At 32.7% G+C, this 17,818-nt stretch overlaps 1 protein-coding gene across 5 annotated transcripts in view; it reads left to right on the top strand.

The window, feature by feature from the left end:
* The window catches only part of FSTL5 (follistatin like 5), a 786,207-nt gene that overhangs the window by 648,011 nt on the left and 120,378 nt on the right, over positions 1-17,818 (top strand). For 2 of the 5 annotated variants that reach the window (XM_032148716.2, XM_032148712.2), the window contains exon 11: positions 11,549-11,575. The exons of 2 other annotated variants lie outside the window; for them this stretch is intronic. In XM_032148716.2, coding sequence (XP_032004607.1) covers positions 11,549-11,575 — 27 coding nt within the window. The remainder of the gene's footprint in view (positions 1-11,548; positions 11,576-17,818) is intronic. One more of the 5 variants, XM_058436857.1, reaches the window with a different exon arrangement.

Raw genomic sequence — 17,818 nt, 5'->3', positions numbered from 1 at the left:
CTCGGCTCACTGCAACCTCCCCCTTCCGGATTCACGCCATTCTCCTGCCTCAGCCTCCCAAGTAGCTGGGACTACAGGCACCCGCCACCAAGCCTGGCTAATTTTTTTGTATTTTTAGTAGAGACGGAGTTTCACCATGTTAGCCAGGATGGTCTCGATCTCCTGACCTTGTGATCCACCCGCCTCGGCTTCCCAAAGTGCTGGGATTACAGGCGTGAGCCACTGCGCCCGGCCACCTGTTTTTCTTTAACCAGGCTTAGATATTGATGTTACTTTTCTATGCTTTAATTTTTCCTTCTAAACTAAGGAGAAAAATTGTGGTTCTCAAACTGATTTACAGGCACTTAAACATATAAAGAAGACTTAACGCTTCTCACAGAATAGAGATTTAAAATCAGGTAGCATTATGACCAGATGATTTAATGTATTAATATTAATGTAAGATGCATGTGAGTAATTACAGGAAAAAAAAACACTGTGGACGACTTGAGACATTTTTATAATTTCAATATTTTCCTCTCTCTTTAAATATATTGAACTGATTTGTAATATTCAAATCACCATGAGTTTCACTTAATTCATCTAGCAAGATAGGTAAATTATACTAACTAGAAGCCTATCCATCAAATGTTTTAGGAGAACAGATACTGTAAGTGGTAACACTGAAGAGTTGGGATGAAAACATCTAGAGCTTATTATGTCATTTTAAGCAGAAGCTGCCATCCCTCCCTATTAATGCAAGTAAAGCAAGGAGATTAATGTTTTTTGAGTAAGTGCTACATTCAAAATTAAGTCACAGAGAAGGAAAAAATATCCAAGGATAAAAGATTCAGAGACACCCCAGGCTAAAGATGAGTTGGCCAGTGCCAAATATTCCAATTCAACAGGATGACTTAACAAATAAATAAAATAGCAAATTAATTCTACAATTAATCCATCTTCTTGGGACCACCAGGATACATTTTAATTCAAGATCCTAAATTCTGCCATGCTTAAACTTTGTTTATGAAATTATTGTTTTGTAATTCTTCAATTTTTGATATCAAAATTCTTACTGCGTAACTCAGATGTCTGGGTGCTTTATCACAAACCTGTTCAAGAACTAAGATATATTTAAAGTACTTTAAATGATTATAATATATATTAAGTGCCTGGCACATAATCAGTTGTTCAATAGATGTTGGTTTTGCAGCCATGTATATCCTAGGCGGAACTCAAGATGATCATACACATAAAGTTAAATTAATAGAAAAGTATCCAAAATAAAACATTGCAAAAAAAGTATACCTTAACCTTTAGTTAGGGCTGTATGAGAACTCTCCTTATCATTGCAGAGAACAGAATCATTAGAGAAGTAGAAGACTACTTAGATAGTTTTAGAGAAAACTTCAGTTCTAGGGTTAGTTTTTCCTTTGTTCCAACCACATCTAATTAGTTGGTAGGGTAGAGTATAGGATATCTTTGCTCCTATATGTCTTTAAAGATAAGACAATTTAGTTGAATTATAAACTATGTATTTACCCAGAATGCCTATATACAGCAGCATATACGATGTCTTTGATGTTTTTTGTTATAATTTATAATTTCCCTCACAAAATATCTAGCAATTTTTATCCTGATAATAAATATTGTTTTAAAGTAGTCAATTTCCTTCAAATATGGGCTATTTTATTTTATATTATAAATACAATTATATTTATATATTAACCTTATATATATTATAGATTTCAAATACACTTAAATAAATATTAAACAGTGAGGAGCTCAGAATATGTAGTAGGAATACAATTATTAGAAATAATGCCCTTTAAAAAATGTTGTGGTATATTACAGCAACTTTAAAGAAAGCTTTAAAGCTTTACCATCTTAATTTTTTTCTTGAACATATGCTAATTAATATCTAAGTAGTCTTCTACTTCTCTAATGATTCTGTTCTCTGCAATGATAAGGAGCGTTCTCATACAGCCCTAACTAAAGGTTAAGGTATACTTTTTTTGCAATGTTTTATTTTGGATACTTTTCTGTTAACTTTATGTGTATGATCATCTTGAGTTCCACCTAGGATATATATGGCTGCAAAACCAACATCTATTGAACAACTGATTATGTGCCAGGCACTTAATATATATTATAATCATTTTATTTTTAAGTTGTCTTCTCCGTATGGTATATTTCCTAAATGGGGAAGTTAAACCAAAAGAAGAAGTAACTTTGCTTGCCACATACTTAAAATGATACAGTGTGAGTGATCAGAAGGCAATATTTCTTCCCTATTTATCTGTAGCTAATTACTCACAATTATTTTATTATGTCATTGTTTTCATTTATTATGTAAAATTCACACTCATTTGTGTGAAGAATTGTCAAAATCAAGTCACTTTCTGACAGTGGTGGGCTTAGTATGTATATACAATTAGAAGCTTACGTGTTGCCAATCTGGCTAGGAGGATGTTAGCTAGAAAAGTTTTTATGTTTTCTTATTAGAAATTTCAGGTTTTGTTTTTGTTTTTGGTTTTGGTTTTTTTTGAGATGGAGTCTTGCTCTGTCGCCCAGGCTGGAGTGCAGTGGAGAGATCTCGGCTCACTGCAAGCTCCACCTCCTGGGTTCAGGCCATTCTTCTGCCTCAGCCTCCCAAGTAGCTGGGACTATAGGTGCCCACCACCACGCCTGGCTAATTTTTTGTATTTTTAGTAGAGATGGGGTTTCACCAGGTTAGCCAGGATGGTCTCGATCTCCTGACCTCGTGATCTGTTCGCCTCGGCCTCCCAAAGTGCTGGGATTACAAGCGTGAGCCACCACGCCACTCTAAGACTATGGTGTCCAAGATTAACTAGTTACCGTCATCTCCTGCAATACACACCCTTGCAATCTCTTCCCACATTGAAACAGTAAATGTCTCTATCACACATAAAGCAGGGTGGAGGTGAAGGTGAGTGTCATCCAATGCCAGGTCATAAAGGGCATTATGGCCTCTGCCTTGATTTTTTGGATCACACATTCTGGGAGAAACCCATTGACACAATGTGAGGACACTTAGGCAGCCTTGGGCAGAAGCCCAGGGAATAAAAAAACTGAGGCCTCCTGCTAACAAGCAGCACCAAATTGCCAGCCATATAAATGAGCCCCTTAAGAAGTGGATCTTCCAGCACAGGACAAGCCGTCAGATGAATGTAACCTCATGAAATACCCTGAGCAAGAACCCTCCCAGCCAAGCTACATTCGCAAAGACCATAAATGTTTATTGTTTTAAGCCACTAAGTTTGAGACAATTTGTTACACACTATGACATAACCACTGCATACTTTGTTTACTTGGTTTGAAGGAAAGATGGATGTTTTTTTTATTTTTTTTTTATTTTTGCGGTGGCTTTAATCTTTTGACTTAGCAACAATTCTTACCTTGTCGTGAATTCAATGAGACTAATTTGATTGTCAGGAGTAGACTTATATTGTTTGATTAAGTAATAGATTATTTGAAAACTAAGGTGAACTTTAAATTGGCAGTGTGAAGCAGTCAGAGATGCATCCACATTCAGAACCCAGAAATCTGCATTACATAGTTAGACAACTTCTGACTTTTCTTGCCTGTCTCCTGGGTCGCATGGACTCTTCTTCCATGTCATACCTTCTTAAGTCACAAGTTACCATAGTCCTGACTATACCACCCTATCGTGCCTTTTGCTATGCATTCTTAAAGCTCCTGTTCTCTCTGATCTCTGCTTTTCAAGTGTCATTTTTTGATTCCAGTTACCTCCCAAAAGAATCTGATTATCCCATCTCATCACTTTTTCAAAATTAAGGTCACAGTTTTCTGGCTAATTTCTGTATTACATGCCCTAATGTAAGCTGGGCACTGCAGCCTAATCAGCTTATGTTAGACATTAGGTTAAAACCCTGTGTGGTCACAGGAGGAAACAATCTTCAATTAATTTCCAAAGAATGACAGGTTCATTTAAAAGTGGCTTTAAATTTGGCATATGGCCAGCAATGTACTTGACATATCAAATGTTGTTTCTAGCCTAAAAATAGCATAGGTTAAATGTCTTAGTTCATTCTCCATATGTATATTCAAAGAAATTTCAACTACCATAGAACTAACCATACGTTTTTACAGATTACACTTTATCCACATTTTTTATTTTAAGGTTGCCCTTTTTTATTTACCTGCTGAAGTTAAGTCAGTTTCTTAAATCCAAAAAGAAAGCAGTCAATAAGACTTCTAATTTAAATGTCATCATTATATAAATTCACTTTATGAAAAAATGATTTGCAATGGTGAAAACCTGAAACTTTCAGACAAGGAGAAGGACGAGCAAAAAAAATTATTCAATATAAAATTCAGGCAATTTACACATGAATAGCCAAGAAAAGTAGCTCTGCAATAGTACAGAATGATGTTATGTAGGTAACTACCTTATTGCTGTTGCTTATATAACATGATTCAACTCTCCACATACGTTTCTTTATAGAGGTAGCATATTTAATATGAGATCTATCACACTGAAAATAAGTGTAAGATCCTAACATAGGAAATAAGGCAATTTACTAAAAAGCACTAATAAAGGTTTCAGTCACTCCTGTCAGGCATCTATTCCACTGAGCACATTTTCATTATAAGGTGTATATTATCTTCGAAAAAAACTTTACATTTCAGTTATGTAGTGAATACATATTAAATTAAGTGGTTTATAACTTTGAGGGTTTTATTGTTCAATTATGAATAAAAGATATCAAAGCAGATAATTTGTATTGTATATTGAGTACATTAGTTGTTTCACAGGGCTCCACGTGTGAAAGGAAAAGTTATTTAGTCCAAAGTCTTGGCTCCAGACAGACTAACTATAGTTTAAAAACTAAGCTGGGTTGGCCAGGCACGGTGGCTCATGCCTGTAATACCAACATTTTGGGAAGCCGAGGCAGGCAGATTACCTGAGATCAAGAGTTCGAGACCAGTCTGGCCAACACAGTGAAACCCTATCTCTACGAAAAATATAAAAATTAGCCAGGTGTGGTGGCGCACACCTGTAATCCCAGCTACTCAGGAGGCTGAGGCACAAGAATCGCTTGAACTTGGAAGGTGGAGGTTGCATTGAGCAGAGATCACACCACTGCACTCCAGCCTGGGCGACAGAGCGTGGGTCTTACTGGAGAGAAAGCTAGGTGGAGATTTCTGGGAAGGATATCCCTTAAAATAAAGAGATTCAAAAAGTCTTGATGGTTGGAATATGAGTTGAGGATGACAGGGACATATCATGGAAGCCCCTATGTGGTGTACTAAGGACATTGAGGAAAAAAAATTGTGTGTGTGTGTGTGTCTGTGTATGTGTGTGTGTATATATACATATATATGTAAAAACATAATAAATTCGCTATACATATATACTTAGTGTGTATATATATAATTTATTATATAAAATATATAATTTATTATATGAAAAATATGTATAATATATTATATGTAAATATATTTGTATATATGTAAATATATAATAAATTACATATAAATTCACTATACATGTATACTTAGTGTGTGTATATATACACACACATACTAAGGACATTGATAAAAATATGTAAAAAATATATATATTTATTTACATATAATAAATTCACGCACATGTATATATCTCCGTAGTGGCATATTTAAGCCTGAATTTATTATATATAGCTGTTTATATTGCCTGAAGGATAAATTAATGTGGTGAGACAAAGCCATTCCAATATATAAGCAGCTGTTAAAAATGTAAAATATATATATGGCAATACCCTAATAGAAATAACGAGCTGAGGACATAAGCAGAAGGTAAAAGTTTTCTCCAAATATTTCCAAATATATTCAATATCACTGGTAACCAAACTAATATATATATATGAGAATATAATATATAATACATTATGTTTTTAATTTATATATATTATATATATATTCACATTTAGTAAGCTTGTTCACACGGTCATGCACACACACACATGCATACAATAATAGTTCACCTGAAGTGTTTGAAATGAATAATTTCACGGATTGCTGGTGGTGCTGGCAACAATCTTTTGGAAATCAACCTGGCATATATCAAATGTTTTAAAGGCTGTCATACCTCTTGCAGGAACATACACTACTGGAAATAACTACTTTGCGGGATGGTCATCACAATAATCACACACACACACACACACACACACATACACACACCTGTATGACTGATAAAGGTCAATGATATTTTTTGAGCTTATATTACTTATGCTAGCCTCTGATATTGGTACTAGGTTAGAATTAGTAAAGAAGTAAATCATAATATTTTTAAAGGGCAGAAATTCATATGATGAAATTGTATTTGAAACCATGTATAAAGACTGGATTAGGCATGTTATAACAAATGAATAAAAGGAATGCAAAATTATATTTATATATTATATATTTATATATTTTATCAGACACATTTCCATTATGTAAGCATTTATATGAAAATCAGAAAAATAGTGAAAAGACATGAAAAAATGTATTATATGCTTGTAATCCCAGCACTCTGGGAGGCCAAGGTGGGTGGATCACCTGAGGTCAGGAGTTCGAGACCAGCCTGAGCAACATGATGAAACCCCGTCTCTACTAAAAATATAACAACAACAAAAAAATAGCTGGGTGTGGTGGTGGGAGCCTGTAATCCCAGCTCCTCGGGAGGCTGAGGCAGGAGACTCTCTTGAACCCAGTACATGGAGGTTGCAGTGAGCTGAGATCTCACCATTCCACTCCAGCCTGGGCAACAGACAAACAAAACAACCCCCAAACAAACAAAGAAACAAACAAAAAGAGAACGTATTATTATACAAGGGCAATTAAATTTGAGGGTTTTTTTAATTTAATATACATTCTAACTTTGTATATAAAATCGAATATGTTTTAAACAGATAACAATATATGTAATTTTTAAGTTAAGTAATTGTGCAATACATTTTATCTACATAGTATTCATTACCTTCATCTAGGAATAGTTTATATTCCCATCTAGTTTATTTTTAGTGGCAGTTACATTTAATTTGCTACACTTTTCTATATTCTAGTAAACCATCAATATATTATGCTTTGAAGCTATTGCAAACAAAATTTTATTTTGCATCTTATTCTTACAGAAGAAAAATATAGAAATTGGATATTTATCTTGTAGCTTGCTAAATAATTGATCTTATAACTTAATTTGTACTTTTACTTTAATCTTTTGTGACTGATTTTACCTTCAAATTTTGATTGTCTTCTATTTATACTATTTATACAATTTATATTTGTTTCTTAGATTAATGAATTGATAACCTATCAAAAATTAATTTTAAATAGCAATCACAATTCAATATTTTGATTCTCCATTTATTAATTTATCTATTTAAAGAATTCACTTTTATAGATTTAGGGAGTACAAGTGCAGTTTTGTTACATGGATCTATTGCCTAGTGGTGAAGTCTAGGCTTGTAGTGTAACCATCACCTGAATAGTAAACATTGAACCCAATATGTCATTTTTCATTCCTCACCCACTTCCAACCCTCCCACTAATGTCTATTATTTCTTTTTTATGTCCATGTGTACCCATTTTCTAGCTCTCACTTGTAAGTGAGAACATTCAATATTTAAATTTCTGTTTCTGGGTTATTTCATTTAGGATACTGGCCTATGGTTCCGTCCATGTTACTGCAAAAGACAAGATTTCATTTCTTTTTATGGCTGAGTAGTATTCCATGGTGTGTGTGTCTGTGTATGTGTGTGTGTGTGTGTGTGTAATACTTTATTTATCTAATCATCCGTTGATGGTCACTTATTATTCTGGTATATGTTAGTTTTTTATTAATTTAAATAACCCTCTATTCCTAGTTTATTAGTTTACTAAGATAATTTATATTATACCTAGTAATATGCTATGTATTTTATCTGATTGCATTTTTGTTTGGTTAAATTATATTGACGGTCCTTAATTGACAAACTAATATCATGTATTAAATTAATTTCTTTTTGTTAAAATTTTAAGTTCGGGGTACATGTTGAGATTTGTTACACAGGTAAATGTGTGTCATGAGGGTACAGATTACTTCATTATGCAAGTACTAACCTAGTGCCCATTACTTATTTTTCTTGATATTCTCTCTCCTCCTATCCACCACACTCCAACAGGCCTCAGTGTATTCTCTTATGTTTCCATGTGTTCTCACCATTTAGCTCCCACTTATAAGTGAGAACATATGGTGTTTCTTTTTCTGTTCCTGCATTAGTTTGCTGAGGATAATAGCCTCTAGCTCCTTTCAAGTTCCTGCAAAGGACATGATCCCATTCTTTTTTATGGCTGCATAATATTCCATGGTGTATATATTCCACATTTTCTTTACCCAATCTACCATTGATGGGCATTTAGGTTGATTCCTTATCTTTGCTATTGTGAATAGTGCTGCAGTGAATATATGTGTGCATGTGTCTTTATAATGGAATGATTTATATACATTTATATACATTTGGGTATATACCCAGTAATGGGATTGCTGTGTCAAATGGTATTTCTTTTTTTTTAGGTCTTTGAGGAATCACCCTGGTATTAAGCCAAGTACCCATTAGTTATTTTTCCTGATCCTCTCCCTACTCCCCTCCACCCATCAAAAGGTCCTCTTTCTCCTCCTCCTCCTCTTCCTCTCTCTCTCTCTCTCCTCTCCCTCTCTTTCTGTCTTGTTTGGTTCAGTAGTGCTTCAGTTCAGTCCGTGCATTATCTTTTGTCTAAAACTCTTTGAGCCCACATGGTTAATTTTTTTGATACGTTTTATATAAATTGTGGTTATATTTGGTTTATAAAAATATTCAATTTATTGGTGAATTTTGGGGTGTGAAGATTTGTATATTTGCATGTTTACTTGTCTGAAAATGCAGAAACAATCTCTGCTTATTGGAACAGACTTACAGAGTAGAGCGAGGCTTTTTGTTTTGTAGTTTACTTTGTGGCCACCCTTGAAGACCTGTCAATAAAATTGGAAAATGCTTTCTGTTTGTGTAGTAAAACAATCATTATAAACACAGTAATTCAATCTTGATAATTATATTGTTAAAACTTTGTCTTTATTTTTCTTCATTTTTCAAATATTGAGAGTGAGATGTTAAAGAAACAGACCGAGATTGTGGATTTATTTATTTTACATCCAACCTTAATAGTTTCTGTCTCCTATTTTAATACTATGTTTTATCTTATATAATTTTAAATTCAGTATGTAGTGTCTTGAATTTTATCTTATCTGATATTAGTATTACAAAGTCTGTATTTTTTGGTATTTATTCCTAAATGACTGCCAATCTTAAAAATGTCTCTGTCCTTAGTTCTAATGTCCTTACTCCTTTAAAATAATGGTGTTTTGATATGCCACTAGAATTTGTCACGTGCTTTTTTTCTATCTGGAAATTGAATCATACCCTTCACTTCATTTATTCTTACTCATTTCTCAGACTTCACCTTGATCATAGTCAGAGAAGTTCTCCCTGTTTAACAATGTCTAATCCACCCAACAAATGCATTCACATTACTATGTTTTTCTCTTCTATAACACACTAAATTCATAACTTTGAATTTTTTTCTGTCATCATTTGATTACTTTTTGTCTCCCCAATTAGAATGTAGGCTCTATGGGCACAGAGATTGCCTGTTCTAACCTGTGTATGTGAGTGCTGAATACATCTAACACATGCTAGGTACTCAATTGGTACTCACCAAGTGAGTGGGTGGAGATATAAGGAAACAGATGCTTTGTGATTTTTTTATAGGCCAGAGAAAGAATTATAAGTCTAATCATAGTTCAACCTTTCTTAAAACTACAAAATATCCACTTCTTTTGCATTGTGTGTGCAGACTTACTTGATTTTATCATGAATAAGTTCTCCAGCTTTATTTTTTTAAACCAGTCTTACCCGCCGAATATACCAAATTACTTGACACATTCTTTCAGTATGTTCTGATGCTTCCAGTTGGTATACCTTGAACATATTTTCTTTTTTCCTCATGTGTGGAATAACCTCTCTAGCCCCCTACACCACATAGCACTCTTCTAAGTTTTGGTAATATTACATTTCTTGTTCAGCACCGTCTCAATGAAGCTGTCCCTCCAGTACCTAACCTCTTCTCATAGACGATCATTCTGTCTTGTCCACATTTGCTGAATTTGAAATTTGCTTCTTCCTCTCATTTATTACATGTTTGTGTTTAATTTGTTTTCAAGGTTCTCTTTCCTCCTATGTCTATAACCTCTCCTTGAGAATAAGATTTGTCTTTTTATCATTTTATAACATATTTAGTTGACAAATATTGAATATGTTTAAGATGAAAAGATGATGTATATATTATGTAATGATTATCACAATCATTAACACATCCATCACCACCCACATTGTACATTACATGTTCAGAACTTATTCATCTCATAATTGAAAGTTATACTTTTTTTGTATTTGTTCAAAGTGCACTGCAGGCATAAGAACAGCAGCACAAAATGTGCTACAGGAATGCATGTATCATGTATTTATGTTTGAATAAATGTCATTAAGGAATTAAAAAACTAAAAATTGCAAATTTTTACTATTAATAATTAATTTTTTAAAGAAATATAGCAGATGCTGAAAACTGCATGACTTGGGCCTTAAGCCGTACGTGAGAAGTGCTAGACTTCATTCTTGGCTCTAAAACATACACATGTGGGTTCAGTTGAAAAAAAAAAGTCATTAAGTTTTAATATGGTCAAAATGCTGGAAGTAACTGCTGTGTGTGAGATTTTCTATTAGTTACACTTTTATGATTTTGCTTTAAGAACATATAGTGTTATTGTAACTTTGAATTATTAAAGAGGCAGGCATTTCCTTCAGAACTAGTTTCAACTGGATTTTTTTCTTAATTTCTATCTTAATATATTAGCTCTTTACTGATTAACTCGCTATATAATATTTTTAAAACCTGTGGTTCAAGAACAATTCAGTATGTACTAAAAGAAGCAAAGTATACTTAGATCTATTTTCTGTCTGTTTTAAAACAGTAAAAACACATACTCCTTAAAAATAGGCCAATTTGTTGTTCAAGATCTTGGATTTACAAGCACTCTTCTTGTTCAGGAATATTTCATATTATGTAAAAATATTATATATTATGATTATTGCAAAATTTAAGAATATAACTTTTTCTATTAGTAACTTAAACTGTCAACCTAATAGTTTTAACTACTAATGCTTGCTCTAAAAATACATTTCAATTAAAGTAACTTAAACTTCCTATTCTTTTCACTGCAGACTAAAATGTTCTTTGTTTAATAACAAAATCTTTATTCCAAATAAGAATTGGCTATATCAAAAAATGTACAAAGCATTATTAGCTAATTCCAACATGCTATTGTTTTCTTAATTTAAAGTAGCTCACTGAATTGACTTCACTACGTTTATATACACATTCAATCACAGATATTTGACATCTTTAATAATATTTATATTACCATATAGCAAAAGCTCTCTTTACTCACTTTTCTTTTTCTTCTTTTTCTTTCAACATGCTGCAGTAGCTAACATATTATGGAGAGAAGAAGGTACTAAGTTGAATTATTTTTATGTTGTGACAATTTTGCTTGATTATTATTAGATTTGTTGATTATCTTTTGTATTATTAATTACCTTCTTTTTCATTTTGATTCAATATTTTAATTGATGATATTTCAATATTTTTGTGTAAGCCTGCTACCATTACACATATTTATCACTTCGCATCAGCTTGATTAAATATTGATACATAGCCAGAAAATGTCATTGTGATATATTGAAATACTTTAAGAGTATAAAATTACATCAAAGAAATAAAAGCAATCTCAGTTCAACATAATTTACATAATGAACTCTGATTAATGCAGAGTAAGAATATTTATAAAAACTGTGCCTTATCAAGGGGATATAATAAATTATATTAAAATCTGAGTTACATACTTGAATGGCCTGGATTCAAATGTAGTCTTCAAGTTTACAAACAAACAATAGGGCAAGTTACCCTGCACGATCTTATCTCAAAAAGGAGTATAGTAGTTGTTAATACTCAGTAGGGTTGTTTTCAGTTCTTTAGTTATTAACAGCACTCAATAAACAGTATCCATTTTCATATATTATTGCAATTGTTACTGGTTTTCCTCATTTAGTCACAAAGGCTGGGAAGAATGAGTTTGCCCAGGTACTGAAATAGTCCATCAATTGTGATTAAATGAAATTCTTAAGATAAGAATGTCTAAAAGCCATCATTACACTCCTGGTGAGCAATGGCCAAAAATTGTCTTCACAACCCACCTTAGACAAAATTTCTCTTCCCTGATTATAGCTTCCTATAGGAACCCAAGTCACTGTACCCTGTGAAAGCCAGTCTCAAAGTCTCAAGTAATTCTGGAATTTAGCCATCTCAGTTCTGCGCTCAAGGATGAAGCAGTCCACTTATTTTTTTTTTCTCTCTCTCTCTCTTAGATCCCGTTGCTCCTTAAACCTTTTGTATGAGCTCCATTAAAACCTGGGTTTATTAAAGAAGTTCTGGTATAACTATACCCTCTATTTTTATTCCATTTCAAATATTTCACCTTTAAATGTACATAATTGACTCATTAATGAAAGTAGCCTTGACATATCAGGACTTACTTATTTATATATTTGTTTATTTGAGATGGAGTTTCACTTTTGTTGTCGAGGCTGGAGTTCAAAGGCGCGATCTCGGCGCACTGCAACCTCTGCCTCCCCGGTTCAAGCAATTCTCCTGCCTTAGCCTCCCAATTAGCTGCGGTTACAGGAGTGGGCCACCACGCCTGGCTAATTTTTGTATTTTTAGTAGAGACAGGGTTTCGCCATGTTGGCCAGGCTGGTCACGAACTCCTGACCTCAGGTGATCTGCCTGCCTCAGCCTCCCAAAGTAATGGGATTACAAGTGTGATAATGTCTATTAAACAACATTTCGTTATATTGTCTTCTCTCTGGGCAAGATTTCTCTGAGCATTTGAAAAAATTGATTTTATTTTATCATTGTAATGGAAGGGATAACACTTAACGAGTCTGAACCAAGTACTACAGATCTGGCTCCGATGGTTAATTGCTGGGAAAATTTGGATGAGTTATTTTACCTTGCTAAGCCAGATGCTTCCAATACAATATTTGAAATAGAGTTGGCACTCACCTCACAAATCTGTGCTATGTAAATCAACTTAAAGTATGTGGAACAACTCTTTCTTATATATTAACTTTGGTAACCACCATGAACATTATTAGTTTGTAGTAATTTTTAAATACATAATAATAACAACACTCCAGGCTACCCTCAAAAGTATAGAATAGAAGCTTTCAGATTAATTAAAATCATCATGAAATTCATTATATAAAACCAGATTATTTTGTATTTAAAAATGTATTCTGTTAGTTTTTGGAAATTTATACCCTCAGTAATTATTCTCCATCAAGAATAATGTTCTTATGCATCACGATTTCATTTGACACATAAAATGTGCTTGACAAAAATAGATATATGGTACATTTTACAGGTACTTTAAGTCACATAAAACAGGTGTGTGTCTTTGGGTAAATTATTAGAGTCTTTTTTTCTACATACAGTTATCACAAGAGTACTTATTGTTTCTTGTTATAGGAAACATTTAAAAAATAGATTAAAGACAGCACATTTGATTTTGATTCTTAGACATCTGTAAGTTATTTTCATAATGCCACAATTATTGGCAAGGCATTGCAATAAAAATGATTGCATGTACTAATAGTAATAATGGTGACCAGAGAAAATAGACTGGCTTGAGGAATCACTGAACCCCATCATTGGGTATAAGTATTTCATACAAATAATTAAAATTATAGGTAACTAAACTTTCTAAGGAAATTGTCTCTCCATTTTTATAATTTAGAATAAAACAAATATGAGCTACATATTTCTGAGGTACACTTTTATTTTCATTCTAGCAGTGTTTTATATTTATATATTTACCTCTTTACCATAGCCAAGAAAAATCCATCTCAGAGAGAACCAATTATAAAACCTTAGAATGTAGGTCATTTAAGGCCAATAATGGAAAGAGTTGAAATGATAATTTCTCTCATAATGCCATTTAACTCATCTATAAATGTTAAACCTATGTTATTTTTATATTAATAATTATAAAATTATTTTTAAAACATGAGCATCAGAATCTAGTGAAGAGTTTATAACCTAAATAAATTTAACTGAATTTAATATGTATTATCTTACCAATCTCATCAATACATAAACTTGGAATGCAATGTCCTCTACTTCTCTAGGCTCCACTTTCAGCTTTTCTACTCATCTTTATATTTTACAGGAGTATAAAATGACAGTATTAATAGAGGAAAATTTCACTTATTTGTTGGCAAATATTTTAAAGAGCCTATTAAAACACATTGAAAACATTGGAAATTCATAGATGAATAAGATCTAATATCTGCTCTAAAGAAACTTTTAATCTAGAAGGTTCAAGACTGAACCATTCTTACTGAAAAGTAGTTTTGCTATATATTAAATAATAGATATAATACATTTAAATATACATGCATTAATATATTTTTACATACACATTAAAATATTCAGTATGATTGGTTTTCATTTTCAGTATATTTATGATATTTATAATTAAATATAATTTAATAAAGTATTTTCTAATGTTTATTTTGTAGGCAATTAGATTATGTTATGAGGTCAAAGTTTATAATATATGTTTTGGATTATATAGGCAATGAATTGTACTAATTTAAATTGTTTGATTCACTGAAGGATTTATATAAATTTTACATATGCTAGTTTCAATCTCCAAGGAGAGATTTAGGATGAGTCGGTATATAACATGGGATTTTTAAAATTTGTTAGCACATGAATTATTTTGATGAATATCTCCAGGATCAATATTGAGTAGAACATAACATACTTTGGGAAACACCAGCTTCATATGATATTTGAATAATTTAAAAGCAGAAAAAAAGTTTCATATTCAGGAAAATTGCCTTTTTTATTCTTTCTAAATATTTATGTATCTATTCACACAAAAATATGTTATAGAAACATTTAAAATAAATCACTATTTAGTTGGGCTAACTAACACCAAACCAAAAAAAATACAAATAGAAATGTAGTGAAATTATACAACAAAGTTAATATTACATTACACTTCATGATTTCATTATCTGTAATAGAAGGTTTCCAATGTTATCCAGTTGGGGGAAAACAGATTTAAAAACAGCCCAGCTTAGCTTCTTCACCCTAAAATTATTTAAAATTTCATTATCCACAAAGAATGTACACTGCCAGGGAGGTTGGGAAATACAGAAGAATATACAGCTACTAAGTGTGGTTCAAAAACCTCTGGTTATAACTATTTTTTTACAGAAAAGAATAAAAGACTACAAACTGGGTTTACTGTATACTGCTCGGGAGATGGGTTCACGAAAATCTTACAAATCGCCACGAAAGAACTTACTCGTAACCAAATACCACCTGCTCCCAAAAAACCTATGGAAACAAAAAAAAATTAGATTAATTACTACCTTAAAATAATACTGAAATAATATTTAAAATGAAAAAGGTCAGGATGTGGTGGCTGATACCTTTAATCCTAGCAATTTGGGGGTCCGAAGAGGGAGGATTGCTTGAGGCCAGGAGTTTGAGAACAGCCTAGGAAACATAGTAAAAACCTGTCTCTACAAAAAATTTTAAAAAAAACATTGACCAGGCATGATGGCTCATGCCTGTAATCCCAGCTACTCAGAAGACTGAGGTGGGAGGATCGCCTGAGCTCTGGAGCGCAAGGCTGCAGTGATCACTCCACTGCCCTCTATGCCACCCACACCACTGTCCAAACCGAGTGACAGAGCAATATCCTGTCTCAGAAATAACAGGGCCCATAAAAGTAATAATATAAAATAAATAAAAGGAAAAAGACTTTTCACAGAATAAGTCTTCTGAATACATGAGATTTAGTCATAGCATTGGCGGGAGGGGAAGACTATGCTTTCTAATGGCTAGTACATGATGCAATTAAATTAAATCACGATCAATCTGTTGTTATTTCTACTGGCCAGTTCACTAACAGGTCTGCTAAAAACTTATGTCAATCTAAGCTTTTTAAATCATTTTACAATTTTTTAATAAAAAATGTGATCTTGCAAGAGATACCCATTTGTAGTGATATCTATATATGTGCACATGTACATACAAGTATATAATGACATTGGCTTAAATTATATATATGCATGTGTGATACACATGTGTGTGCATAGATATAATTATGTATCATTTCAACCAATGCCATTTATAATGCAAACAAATATTCTACTACATTATAACATTTGCCCTGCTAATTAGTGTGTGAAGTTAATAATGAAGATTTCCATTAGGTGTTTTTCAGTACACCTTTGGAAGTTAAGGAGATTGTATACTTACTCAAAACGACTGGTTTTAGATAATATCACTCTGGCCAATATACATAGTGGTCAGATGGTACCTATTTCCTGGATTAACAGGGCCCAAAAAAGAGCTTGACACACTCACTCCCAAAAAACTTTCTAGCAAGAATGAAAGGACAAGCAAGTCTTGTTCTAGTTGAACGTAATATAAAGACTTTATTGAGGTGCAATGGTATGATTTTGCTCTGTGTACAAAGACAGTTTTATCTCCAAAGTCGGGATATAGTGAATGAGAACATTCATGAACCAAAAATCTATCCGTGCTGAGTTATTCAGTGAGAAATGCAATTCAGACAATCTATTCTTGCCTATATTATTCTTTATCTAAAGATGGGAGATTTCTTCTATATTTCAAAAATATGCATACCTTTAGGGTCACTTGAAAGTAAAAAGGATAATATTAACAAATGAAGGATTTTGTATAACACCATCATTTATTGAAACACCTTTGATTGGCTACCAAATCACTACATCATACACTTATTACTTCTCATGGACTATAATATGAATGCAAAACTAATGACAATTAAGTCAGAGGAAGAAAAACATCACAAAACCTTTTTTATGATGCACATAAACATGCATCCAATAATCAGAAATTAATCAAATTGTATTGCTAGTGTAAATTACATAGTATATATCCACTGTATATAATAAGTAGTATAACTATATTTCACAATACACTACTGTTCTTGAGTGGTTCCCATTCCCAAAGGATTGAGATAAGAATGTGCATTATACCCATTTTTTTCTCAGTCCATTTCATGTATTTAAGGGTACAATATTGATTAGAAAATCCTCTGGGAAGTATTTCTGTCCTGTAAGACTGCAGGAGTAATTCTTGCTTATGTCTTTTCTGTGTATAGAAAGAAAAAGCAGAAAGAAAGCTCTCAAGGAACAAATTACGGATAACTTCTAGAGTCACTACTCTGTTAGATTAACAATCAACCCAAAAAAAGACTAAGCGCTTGTGCCTGCCTTCACCAGAGCTTGAAAAAGGAAAAAAAAAAACAAAACAACAATCTGCACATGTTCCTGATCTTTACCGTGTCTAGAGTAGTGTAGAATCTTTCACTGAAGTCAATAATGTTTGTAATATACTTCACCACAATGCATTCATGAAGAGAGAAGTAATGATCACCACTACTCAAACTTTTTGAGACTCAGGACCCCTTTACAAACTTAAATATTGAGAACTTAAAGAACTTTGTGTTTGGCGGGGGAGAGGGGTATCTCTATCTATTAATATTTAGTATTTGAAATGGAAATCGAAATTTTTAAAATATGCATTTATTAACTTGTTAAAATAGCCCTAATAAACCCATTACATGGAG

Source organism: Hylobates moloch, unplaced genomic scaffold (genome assembly GCF_009828535.3).
Source record: "Hylobates moloch isolate HMO894 unplaced genomic scaffold, HMol_V3 SCAFFOLD_3, whole genome shotgun sequence".
Classification (NCBI taxonomy): Eukaryota; Metazoa; Chordata; class Mammalia; order Primates; family Hylobatidae; genus Hylobates; species Hylobates moloch.
The sequence above is the reverse complement of the archived record's forward strand: the minus strand, read 5'-3'. Positions and strand labels throughout refer to the sequence as shown.